At 43.0% G+C, this 11878-nt stretch overlaps 1 protein-coding gene across 4 annotated transcripts; it reads right to left on the bottom strand.

The window, feature by feature from the left end:
- Positions 1–1752: 1752 nt before the first annotated feature.
- rasip1 (Ras interacting protein 1) lies at positions 1753–10488 on the bottom strand. Of its 4 annotated transcripts, none has more exons than XM_068735833.1 (16): positions 10216–10488; positions 9371–9492; positions 8621–9072; positions 8188–8448; positions 7863–8107; positions 7613–7777; positions 6852–7056; positions 6470–6771; positions 6212–6373; positions 5046–5086; positions 4592–4746; positions 4369–4481; positions 3155–3434; positions 2610–2773; positions 2382–2523; positions 1753–2290 (listed from the first exon to the last, which is right to left on the bottom strand). In XM_068735833.1, the coding sequence occupies exons 2-16, from the start codon at positions 9490–9492 to the stop codon at positions 2112–2114; spliced, it is 2988 nt and encodes a 995-aa protein (XP_068591934.1). In that variant the 5' UTR covers positions 10216–10488; the 3' UTR covers positions 1753–2111. The 4 variants fall into 4 exon arrangements, with proteins under 4 accessions (XP_068591934.1, XP_068591936.1, XP_068591935.1 ...); XM_068735835.1 differs by having other exon boundaries at positions 6470–6768; XM_068735834.1 differs by having other exon boundaries at positions 7863–8104.
- Between the last annotated feature and the right edge of the window lie 1390 nt (positions 10489–11878).

Raw genomic sequence — 11878 nt, 5'->3', positions numbered from 1 at the left:
GTTCCAGGTTGTAGCTGTTAGTGTAAAGTGTGAAAGCCATGGGCCCTTTCTGGTTCCTGAAAATGACTCCTGTGTGTAACAACAATGAACACAATCACTGTGGTCTACTGGGCCTCACACCAGCAGCATTGCATTACCGCGCTCGCCTCCCTACTGTTCTCCTTTTCTTTTCATCCTTCTCTCTTTTCTCTTCTGACTCAGCTGTTTTGTAGGAAACTCCGTTTCTTTGAAGAAGGGAAGAATCTTTCATTACTCGACAGCAGGGAGAGAGAGAAGGAGATGATAGGGAGAGAATGACTGCACCATTGTCTTCACTCTCCACTCCCCTCCATCCACCAATGATAATTGTGTTGAGCTAATTACAGAGAGCTGCTACAACAGGTGTGGGATTCTGCACCTGGGTAAAGAAGTCTTCTTAATGCGTGTGTGTGTGTGTGTGTGTGTGTGTGTGTGTGTGGTGAGAGAGACAGAGAAAGAGGATTGTGTGTGTATATGTATGACTACGCAATTCTGGGTGAAAGTGTGTATGACATTTTGTCTGTCAGTGATTGGGATCACAGAAAACCGTGTGTGTGTCACATGCTTACTAAACCTGACATGTTACTTAATAGTACTCAGACATTGGTCACCGTATTGGATCACAGACTACTGTAATGTCACACAATCAGCCCGGACCTATACCAGTCTGAACCCATCTGTGGTTAATTATAAAGCTGCAGACTACATCTGTTTGACATTACTGGAAAGTTGAAATTAGCACACAAACACAGTCTCACTCTCACTCATACACCACATTGAATTTCAAATGAGACTGATTACAATCACTTAATTGATAAACGTGACCGCAGGGAGCCTCTTCTCATGATTCACAATCTATAACCGGTCTTTCTCAGTGGGATGTTTTTGATGTCAGCACAGTAAAAAAAATTGGGGAGACAGAACCGGAGGCAGCAGTGGTGATGTAAGCAGGGGGTCTCTCACGGGACTTTTAGCTTTTTACAGTAAAGGAATTCATCTGTGAGGCTGACCGGAAGAAAGGAAGCCATTTGGTCGGGCGCCAAAGGAGGAGCATGATAAGTCTCTTAAAGACGTCATAGAGCTTCACTCTCAAAACAAAGAAAACTGGTGAACTGTTTTCCAAGAAGGTCTGGCTGACTAGACGGGGAAATTGACTGGATATTACCAAATTGTGACAGTTCTTGTTCAGCTGTTACTCACTCCTGTTGATGATATCACCTGTCTGCTGTCTGCTCATGACAGCCACATGCTAATTTATGCTTAATGACTTGAACGGGTTTAATAGGGCCAGGAGATTGTACCACAATAATGAAATGGGACACCCTACCAATCAGACCACTTGTGTGTGTCACACCAACAAAGGGAAATGGAAATCTCCCCTGCTCTCAAGTCCCCAGCTTCGACCTTTACGACAGCTCACCTTGGTAAAGGTAACCTTTGTGTGTGGTCGTCACAGTCTCATTTACTTGCTTGAGTCATGGCCCCTTCGTAAAATGCAACCCTGATTACAGGAAATGAGAGTGAGCCTTTGGAGCAGACTTTAATTTAGTTGTATGATTGCCTCCTTAGTCAAGCAACTCTACCTGCAGACTCATCACTTAACGTCAAAGGGGAATGAGTCCTGCATCGCCACCTTGTGGAATATTCCCCTGGTGTTGAGGTTGAGGCGAATGCCAAACCCAAGGGGCCCTGCTGTGGGAAACAAGCTTGTCAAAGATCACACGGAAACTGTAGGTCTTTTAGACTAGAATTCGGTGTTTTATTAAAAACAAGTAGTTTAAAAACATACATGGGAGCCAAGTAAAGCAGTCATGTGTAATGCATAACACTGCACGATCCAACAGACATGGGGTTTTACTCCCTGCTTTAAAATAAAATCTATTAAGACATACCAAAGCCAATACATTTCTTTTACTTGAAAATATCTAAATGGATAAATGAATTGATATGGAAATGTCACGAAAAAACAACAAACAGGCAACAAAATGCAAAAAACATGTCCAGTTTGCATTTTTTTTTAGGTGTGTCTGCTGTTTCTGGTGATTTTATTTTTCACTTCAGAGACATCCATAGAGAGACAAATATGGGCTTCCTCAAAGCCGAGTCCTCTGATTGGCGGGGAGCTCATCCTGATCGAGTCCCCACAAGAAGGTGCGGAGACGTGTCACTTCCTTTTGGAGCTCGGAGCTCGGGATTGGCTGGGAGAGGTCAAGGCGTGGAGTTTCATTTGGCAGGATTAGAGGAGGATGGTCCAGGAAGCTCTCAAAGATGTCTAAAAGATGAGAAAGGAAAACAATTAATTAAACAGATCATTTCACTGGTTGGATTCTTAACTTTGTTAGTTTTATTTATATATGTATCACCTCCACTCAGCTCTGTGCCTGGCAGAGGGGCCCAGGATGCTGGTGGGGCTCTGGTTGGACCCAGCTTGTAATGGATGAGCAGGTGGTGCAACTGGGAAGGGCTTAATAAGACATGGTCCTCCAGTAGACTGGTCCAGGATGACTGGTAGACAAGAGGGTAATGGTAAATCAATATGAATATTTAATAATCTTGAGCTGAGAAGCTTTCTTCACATGTAGCTGTGTTACCTGGATAAGTCGAGTCTTGGGAATACACAGGAAGTTGACTGTGACGGACAGTTTCTTCATGAACTCAGAGGCTATGTCTCCTAATCCCGCCCCCTGTAGCCAGTCCAGAACAAGGTCCAAGTTTGTACGGATCTGGACCGCTCTGGACCATGAAAACAGTCCATCTAAAGAGAGAGAGAGAGAGAACACAATTCTGTTATCAAAGGGAGAAATTTAAAGCGAGACTAACAAACTTTTGAAAGAAGAAATAACACAATCCTCCTTTTACAAATGAAAAGTTAAATTCATAAACGGTAAAAGACTATTGCTCAATTTAATACTCAACAGGGTTTTTAATGCTACAACCTTCCTTGGTCTGACCAGTAGCTCATTGTTTGAAACTAGAAATTGCGGTTTAACTGGCTGATTAATATCATTAACTTGACTCTTGTCTACCTATGCTACTGTTACATTTTAACATTTAACATTGTCTCCTAGTTGTCAGTTGTGGTCACACTGGCTGTGTTAAAGTGTTAAAGGTTACACTTTAACCTGTGCCCTCTCACCTCTCTCCAGCAGAGTATTGAGCAGGGAGGTGTTGGTGAAGAAGAAGAGGTAACCGAAGGTTTGGGAAGTGAGCGGCGGCGACAAACATGCCTCCCGTGAAAGCATCAGAGAACAGCGGTACACTTCCACCAGCCCGGCAACTTTGGGTGGTAAAGCGGACACGTCGTCCACCTCTCCTTCTTTCTCCTCTCCCTCTGCACTCCGAGCTCCGTCCTTCTCCTTCTCTTCTCTGGAGAATGGGTTTGAGTCCAGGAGAGCTGGAAGGAGTGAGTACAGGGTCTTTGTGGACAGAAAGGAGGGAAACTTGAGTTAATTTGTTCAGAAAATTTACTGCCATTAAACTTTGTACAGACATTCATGGTCCATAGAGGATGAATCCTACTGACTTTGGTGATCCTCTTACATATCTATCGTTCAGCTACACCATGTGGTTGACATTTGTGGATCTACTATTGGATGGATTTCCATGAAATTTGGTGCAGATAATCATGTCCCCATCTGGATGGATTCTAATAACTTTGGTGGTCCCCTCACATTTTTTCTAGTGCTAACATTAAGTCAAATGTCTTATTCGATGTTCGTGACCAAATACCTTCAAAACTAATGACTTCCCATAACCCCCAGGCCCACTGTGTGTCTAGTTAGCAAGTGCTAGCAAGCTAACACGCTAAACTCACTCCTTGAACATGGTAAACATTGTATCTGCTGAACATCTGCATGTTAGCATTTTCATTGTGAGCATTTTAGCCCTTAGTGTGGCTGTGTAGATGTAGGCAAGTCTCAAAAAAACACACTAATTCTAAGCAATTTTTTAGTATGTAGTGTGTTTACAATGTAAAAATGACAAAATGAAGTATACTGAAGTTAAACTGTATGTTTACTAAATACAGTCAATTTTCAAGTGTGCTGTTGCTGCACACTATTCTCCCAGAGTGCAAAGCACAAAGGGAATTGAGGAGCTGCTCACAGCTGGAAAAAATTAAAATAAATAGTGGGTGGTTAGACAGCTTCAGAAACATCTTGATAAACAAAAAAATATGTATTAAGTCTTCAAAAAGACATTTTGCTGTCTCTCTGTGAAGTTTAATTGGCGGTGGTATTCAAAAGTATTTGTTGCGTCACACATAAAACGATAAACTAAGTTGAATTTTTTGTACATAAACTGCTCAAACAGTATAGTGACAACTAAAAAAGTAATATTTTTATACTGCACCTTGGTGAGGTGATAGACACACTGTTGAAAGGTGTGCATAATGACGTCATCCAGCTGTGCCAAAGCTTCTGAGCAGGTGTCCATGTCAGCTGTCAAAACTGGGTCCCCTGGGGCTTTAAAGAAGAAATCAGGAAGAGGAGTTAAAGATTTAAAACGGTTATAGCTTCTAAAGGTTATTTTTTACTTGAATCAGTAACTTCCATTGTTTTCATATCACTCTCACCTTCAAACTCCCACTCTTTCTCCATGGCTTCAACTTTGACCTGGAAGAAGTTAAGGAGCTCTGTGGCATTTGACATCCAGAACATCAGGGGTCGCAGGTCAGAAGACAGTTTCTGGACATTCGGCATGCTTATCTCACCTTCTTGCTCTGTGGAACTGGACACAATAACGTAATGCCAAAGTTATGTAGGCTGTAAAATAGTTGTGAACACTATCCTGTCAGTATTTTGTTCATGCTTTAAAAGAGAAACACCATACTGTGAGTAAAAATAGACTTGAGTTATTATTACTAAACTATATTTAAGCCATTTTCAAACATCACCGTGTTACAATGCTTTCATCATACCACAAAAATGTACCAAAGACATAACAGCACCAGCACAAAAGTATCATGAATCACTCAGCATGAGATCTCTAAACAGAGGAAACATGACGTAGAACAAAAATGTTCTTACTTTTGCGTGGGATGCTTATCCCCAAATTCCTTAATGTTATCCTGTAAAGAGAGTTGGAGACAGAAGAGAGGAGAGACATCTTGGGTTAGTGTGGGGGTGGAGGAGGGAGAGCATAGTCTCGCCCTGCAGCCAGGACAATTACAGCACATTTTCCAGCAGGAGGGCAGTGACATCAGCTCATCCTCGCTTCTGTCCACAACGTAGCAGGCCACAATGAGGGGCACATGTCTGTCTGCTGGTTTTTCTGTCTGACTGAATGTGGCAATCTCAATCTGCCTCCCTGATGTTTTTCTGCCAAGCCGGTTTAAGTAAGGACATGGCCATATTGTCACGCAATACTATCCCAAAATAGGATAATAGGATATAGGATAATAGTTCAGTTGTTACTTGATAATGTGTTGAACTCCCACTAAACCCCTGAGGTATTTTAGGATTTTACATAACATACTATAACATGGAGCACATTTTGTATGCCGAGCTGTTGTTTCTTAGCCCAGCTATCAGCATGGCTCTATGGATGGCAATGTCAGTCGGCCCACTACTGAAATATCTCAACTATCGAATGGAGTGACATTCATGGTTCCTAGAGGATGAACCCTACTGACTTTGGAGATCCCCTGACTTTTCCTCTGGCACCACTGGCAGGTTGACTTTTTGTGCTTTTAGTGAAAAGTTTCTTGACAACTACTAGATGGATTCCCATGAAATTTGTTCAAGCCATTTATTTCCCCAGTAGGTTGATTTGTAACAATTTTGGTAAATGCCGGACCTTTAATCTCGCACCATCATCAGGTCAAAATTCTAATTTGTCCAATACTTGAGTTTATGAACAAGAACCTGTAGAACTAATGCCTTTCCCATCAGCCTATGTTGGGCTTTGTGTTTAGTATTAATTACCAATTGTTAGCACACATTAAACTATGATGGTGAAAATGACAAACATTATATCTGCTTAACATCAGCATGTTAGCATTGTCATTGTGAGCATGTTAGAAAGCCAAAGTTATCATTTAGCTCAAAGCACAGATGGGAAATGGCATGCAACACAGGTCCATGGTTGTTGTCCTTGCGGTTCATGGTTGTCACCATAACTCCCAGGCCACCAGGGCACCCCACATACATTTTTTTTAATTTTAGATATTGAGCTGTTGTTGTTTTTTACTTACCCAGACAATTTCTTTTATATGATTGGCTGACTTAAGTAATATCTGTGGTGTGAGAGCAGGGTCCAAGTGTTTTGAGGCATGATCTATCATGATTGACAGGAGATAAGCAGGAGCTAACGGCCCGCCTCCAGAGTCTGGGGAGGAATTTTTGGAGATTATCTCCTAAGAGATAGCGAGAGATAAACATATGTTAGCAAGGCCATTTTTATACCAGATGAATGGATAGGAAGTAATAGCTTCTTTATCTTCCTGTCTCACCTGTAACAGAGCATCTGCATGACGGGGATGAAACTTCAGAACTGCCTCCGTAGATCCCAGGTACTGCCTCAGAGCCTCCTGTCTGTCCACTAACCCTGAGGGGCAACAGGTGGTGGAGGCATCAGCCTGCCATGGCAGGGTCAATGCCAGCGGTGGAGCTGGAGTCACGCGGGGGTCACGATACAGGAAAAGGAAGTGGTTCCCCAAACCAATCACATCCCCAGGCTTTAGGACCGTCTCCCTGTAAAGGGCCACTCCGTTGTGTGTGACTGCACCCCCTCTGAAGGGTCGCATCAGAGCTACTATAAAATAAAATGAGTTTAAGGGAGACAATAATTGCACCATGGATGTATGTATGACATGACTTAGTGACTGTTAGTACCTTGTCTGGTGGGCGTGTCGGGAACAGCTGAGTCTCTCCTGACCAACAAGTGTCTGGCCAAGAGGTCAGGAGCAGAGAGGAACGTGTCCACCTTCAGAGGCCTCTTCCCCTTCCTCTCCCTCTCTCTATCCTTCTCTTTCTCCCTCATTGTGGGCTTTCTTCCAAACAAATGCGTATGTCCCGTCATGATGTACAAAACAAAATCCTAAACAAAACACACAGTGGAGAGCACAACAAAGTCAGGGAGGTCTGTTGTCTGTTATCTTTTAAGTGCTATGGTTTATATCAATCTTCCATCTCAGAGATGTTAAGTTGAACAGAAGGCGGGTGATAAGGTATGAAGTGTGTCACAGTTTGCTACAATGGAGACCTGTGTGAGGTCATTGTGTGAGATGAAGTGATGTACACAGAGGGGTTGTACTTCGTTGGATACATTGTTGAAGCATTGTGCTGCTCTGAGGCTGTTTTGTGCGGGATGCTGAATGGGAGCGGCTTGTAGAGGGATGGAAACCCTGATGGTACGTGGCGATTAAGGACATGCAGGTATGATGTCATGTGCAGGGTGTGTGCACGCATGTATGTCTGCACAAGGCCTCTACAAAAATGCTAGTTTCAGTGTGTACGCACCTTGCTATAAAGTATACCACATAAATGTCCGTGTGTGTGTCTGCCTGTGTGCCTGTGTTTACATAGCATCCGTGTGTGTGGGTGTTGTTTGTGAGTGTTTGTGTGTGTGATATCATCTGTCAGCGTGTCTCGACCTTGCTCTGGTCGTAACCCTGCAGCAACAGGAAGTAGGGCCGATCTGTGGGTGGAAGGATCAAACTTTGTGACATCACTTCCAGGTCACAGCTGGAGTAATCCTTCTCGTCCTCCGCAAGCTGGTTTGTCCATCCGACCTTTGCTTCCACTTTTGAGGCTCTAATCTGAAAAAAGGTTAAGACATGATGGTTAAAAAGCCACATGCAGAACTCCAGTAATTATGTTTTTTCCTCACAACATTCTCTTTACCTCTCCTGGCTGTGGGTTGATCATGCTCACAATGTTCTTCCTGTCCTGCACTCCTCCATTGTTGTTTGGCCGGTTGCCAGACCCACGTGAATCATTACTGACATGGTTGCCTTGGCGACGCCGCAGACTCAGGTTCATGTCACTGATGCTCCTCCTGAGCTCTGAGTTTCTTCCACGGTGACCCCGCTCGCTCTCCTCTGGTCCACCCCCTGATGACATCCTGCTCCGCCGCCAGCGCACACCTGCTGCCCAGACAAATAGAGGATCGGTCAGTCTGACCTCGTGTCACGAATAAAGAGATCTGCCAATAAAGTCTCAAACATACCTTGATAGTTTTCTCCTTCCCTCTCATGCTCCTTCTCCTTCTCCCTCTCTTCTCTCTCATAGTCGTCCTTTCTTTGGATTTCAAAGCGCCGCTCAAATCCGTCCTTAGGCCGCCACATGTCCACTAACAACAGGGGACATTCCCATGGGGCAACGCTTCTCCGGCACTCTGTCTCCCATTTGATAGCTCCATCTGGCTGCTGGATGGGCTTTCCAATGACATCACACAACAGGAAGTCCTCTGGGCTGTGTTTCTGGAGAACTAGAAGGTAATGGAGGAAGGGAGGAGGAGAGGGGGTAATTATTTTTCCATAACACCACTGTTTATGTTTGTATTAAGTCATTCCCTATTGGTTAAAAATATTTGAGCAAACAATTCCAAGTAATGAGTCGCAGCAGAGGTCCACATGAGAGAAAATTTCCCTCTCTAGTACCTGCGTCATCTGTCTCCTCCCTCTCCCTCTCAGTGTACCGGGTGATGACCTGGGCGATGAGTTGTCTGGCTGTAGAGTGAATGTTGGCCAGAAGCGAGCGATAGTTGGCCCCACTGGAAAGGGCATCCCCATAGATTTTAATCAGGCCCGGGGCAGAGGAAGAGGCAGGGGGCAAGTAGTGGTGGGAGGATGGGGCAGCTGAATGAGCCCAAACCTCTCTCTCCCTCTCCCCCACCGCTCGGTCCCGGTCACTGTTAGAGCGCCCTCGCAGGAAGAGATGGGAAAGGCGCTTTGTGCGGGACTGGGGTCCAGCAGTTCGGGGCCTGAGGAAGGCCGGGGAAGGAGATGGGGATGGAGTAGGGGAAGCCAGCGAGGGGGTGGAGTTAGAAAGGGAAGAGGAAGGAGCAGAGGGGGCCTCGTGGAGGGAGGCTGCGTCAGAGCTGGTGGTTGACCTGAGAACAACAGAGGAGGGGAAGACAGATGGAGGAGAGAGGAAGGAGAAAGGAAGGGACAAGTCAGCTGTGAATTATGACGGACTAAACATGGACAAACAACAAGGACTAAAATAAAACAGGGAAGGGATACAGGGTTGAGGGGACACTAATGACAGTGGAAGTAAGATAACATGACATCAATACATTAGCTGTTAATTCAACAATCAGGCATTGAATTCTAACTAAACAATAACTGGCATGAAAGTTACATAACACAGGAGATAAAAAAGTGAGTTTAAGAGTACTTCAGACTGACTTGACAGAGATAGCGCTGGGCCAGCGACCCCCAAGCTTGGCAAAGTGTTTCCTGGGCGAGTTGATCCACAGACCCACTGGGAAATGGAGCTTTCTGAAGCGAGGACTGCCAGACCCCTCCATCTGACAGAGTGATATTAAGAACAAATCTGGCATTTATGACTCAATAATCTGCCAATAAATAATAATAATAATAATAATGACATTGATAATGTCAAGATACTGTAAATGTCACGTTTCCCATTATCTATTTAATCTACCTCCACACTGTAGTGAAGAATGTGTGTCAGCAATGCCAGGATTGAAACAATATAACAATGGCATGATGTCACCATCAAAAAATATCAACAGGATACCTACAGCTGGTTGTCAACATGGGGAAAACAAAAATAAATTAACCAAGAACACACCATAGCGTGACTTTCCCATTCTCAAACAGGAAGCATCTTTAGTTGGACTCAGAGCCAGCTGTCGCACTGACAGGGATATATCCACTCCAAAGGTCACTGTCTGTCCTATTCTCAGCATTACTTTTATGTAGATTACAATAAAAATTATGGATCACATATGATTGTTTTCATCTCATGGTGGAATTTAGAGGCCTAAACAAAAAACATTGTGTCCCTCTGAAAAACTATCACCTTTTAAAGTGTGATTTCTGACAAGACTATTTGTCATGTCTTGACATGTGTGTCCACACCTTAAATCTGCTGTTATCGTTCTGGACACAAAAGATGGCAGTTTTTACAGAGCATGCTGTCCTAGATGGTGTGGGGGAATATTTTGAAAACCATAAAATGAATTATAACATAATGCTTTTAGTTGTTAGATTTTGAATGCACTTACCCACAGTTACTTCTGATCCTTCTATAGTGTCTATTGATGAATCTTTGCCACCAAAATGCAAATACGCAGCTCAGAGTAATCTAATAACCTTGTATGTTCCCTTTTCCCCGCGTTGAAATTCCATTTCCAAAAGGCCTTAACCTGTCACACATCTACATACACATCGCTACTTCTTAAAAAAACATTAGTTCAATCATCTCTTGACTAAAATATATGTTTCTTTTATTTTTCTCTCTAACTGGACACGGTCTGCTCCCTCTCTCCCTCTGGCTCTCAGGCTCTCTGGGTCTATAGATAGAGAAACAGGCCCATTGTTCTAAGTGACAGAATTTCCTTCCTCAGCAGTGGACAACACCTATATCCTGACTGAGTGAAAGAGGGAGGCAGAAATTGGTAGAGAGTAAAAGAAGGGTGAATTTGCACACACACGTATGAGCCTTTGAGACCTTTGTAGGGATTACTATACACTACATTATACCCCACAAAGCAATCTAGATATCTATCTTTTGGTTTGTTTGGATTAAACACAAATATGGTGTCACTGTTTCATCCTAATAAACCTTAATGACATCAAACTGGGTCTTAAAGCCACAACAGATTCTCAAGAATGTGGCCATTTAAATCTGATACTACTTTGAGATTTTTATGATTAGAACAGATATTGTGATGCATCACAAAACACACAGAGGGCTCAGTTTGACATTTTGCTGAAAAGAGGATAAAGGAAAAACACATACAGCGAGACAGGAAGCAAGAGGGAGCGACAGAGACACCTGTGATCTTTGACCTCTTCTTCGACAGGAAGATGGTGAAAAGAGAAAGGAGAATGTCACTGTGTCCCACTTTAGGGGATAGATCTGCTGAAATCTACATCTCCAGACCAAATACGTTGTTAATACAGGTCAACAACCCGTGTCCCAGTTCAAAGGCTCCTCCACTGTTTCAAAGTGTCATTGAGGGAGAAGAGAATAGATTACTTCAAACAGTGGCTATAACATTAGTACAACACTATACATTAGGTCTAACTGTAATCGGTGAATCTTACTTGCGAAACAGGCTATAAACAGAATATAACATTACTGTGAGTGATGTTGTCAATCATTATTTTAAATAATTTAAATAATATTTTTTTTTTTTTTAATTAAGACAATAATGTAAGTTACATCATAAAAGATGTAGCTTCTTGTGGCCTACCCTATGGGGACTTTGACTTGAAAATATATTTGTCAAAAATATGAGTGGAACACTGTGAGAATATATAGATGGACTGCAGAGAATATGATGTTTCTTTGAAACATTGCTTTTGATATTTTACCCTTCGAAAACTTGTGATTTACTGCAAGCAACACAAATTCAAACTGACCACAGCTGGAGTCCTCTTCGAAAAAGTGTACAACACGTCAATTTCAGTACTCAATTTTGTCAGCCACCTTCCAAGTCCACAAGCCTATTTAATAGTAAAAGTGTTGCTTTCAGCTGATTTTAACTTGAACTCAGTAGGATGAGGTCATCTTTGCATCCGTAACCTCATGTATTTGTTTCAAAACAGTAAACCATAAACAATGACTAAAATTTGCATGTCGATATTGATTCACCTACAACCAACCAACATATTGCAGTTTTGAGAGGATCAATTTAACTGCTGAGGTGTGAAATATCCATA

Source organism: Cebidichthys violaceus, unplaced genomic scaffold (genome assembly GCF_023349555.1).
Source record: "Cebidichthys violaceus isolate CVI_PGR_0920_01 unplaced genomic scaffold, fCebVio1.0.p SCAF_7, whole genome shotgun sequence".
Classification (NCBI taxonomy): domain Eukaryota; kingdom Metazoa; phylum Chordata; class Actinopteri; order Perciformes; family Stichaeidae; genus Cebidichthys; species Cebidichthys violaceus.
Note: the sequence above shows the minus strand (reverse complement) of the source record. Positions and strands in the feature narration are given on the sequence as shown.

Coding starts and splice junctions, on each gene's coding strand:
- rasip1 (XM_068735833.1), bottom strand. CDS start 9,492: ATGGAGGGGTCTGGCAGTCCTCGCTTCAGAAAGCTCCATTTCCCAGTG. Junction 8,449..8,620: donor GGAGGAGACAGATGACGCAG/GTACTAGAGAGG, acceptor ATTACCTTCTAG/TTCTCCAGAAACACAGCCCA. Junction 5,087..6,211: donor ATATAAAAGAAATTGTCTGG/GTAAGTAAAAAA, acceptor CTCTCTTTACAG/GATAACATTAAGGAATTTGG.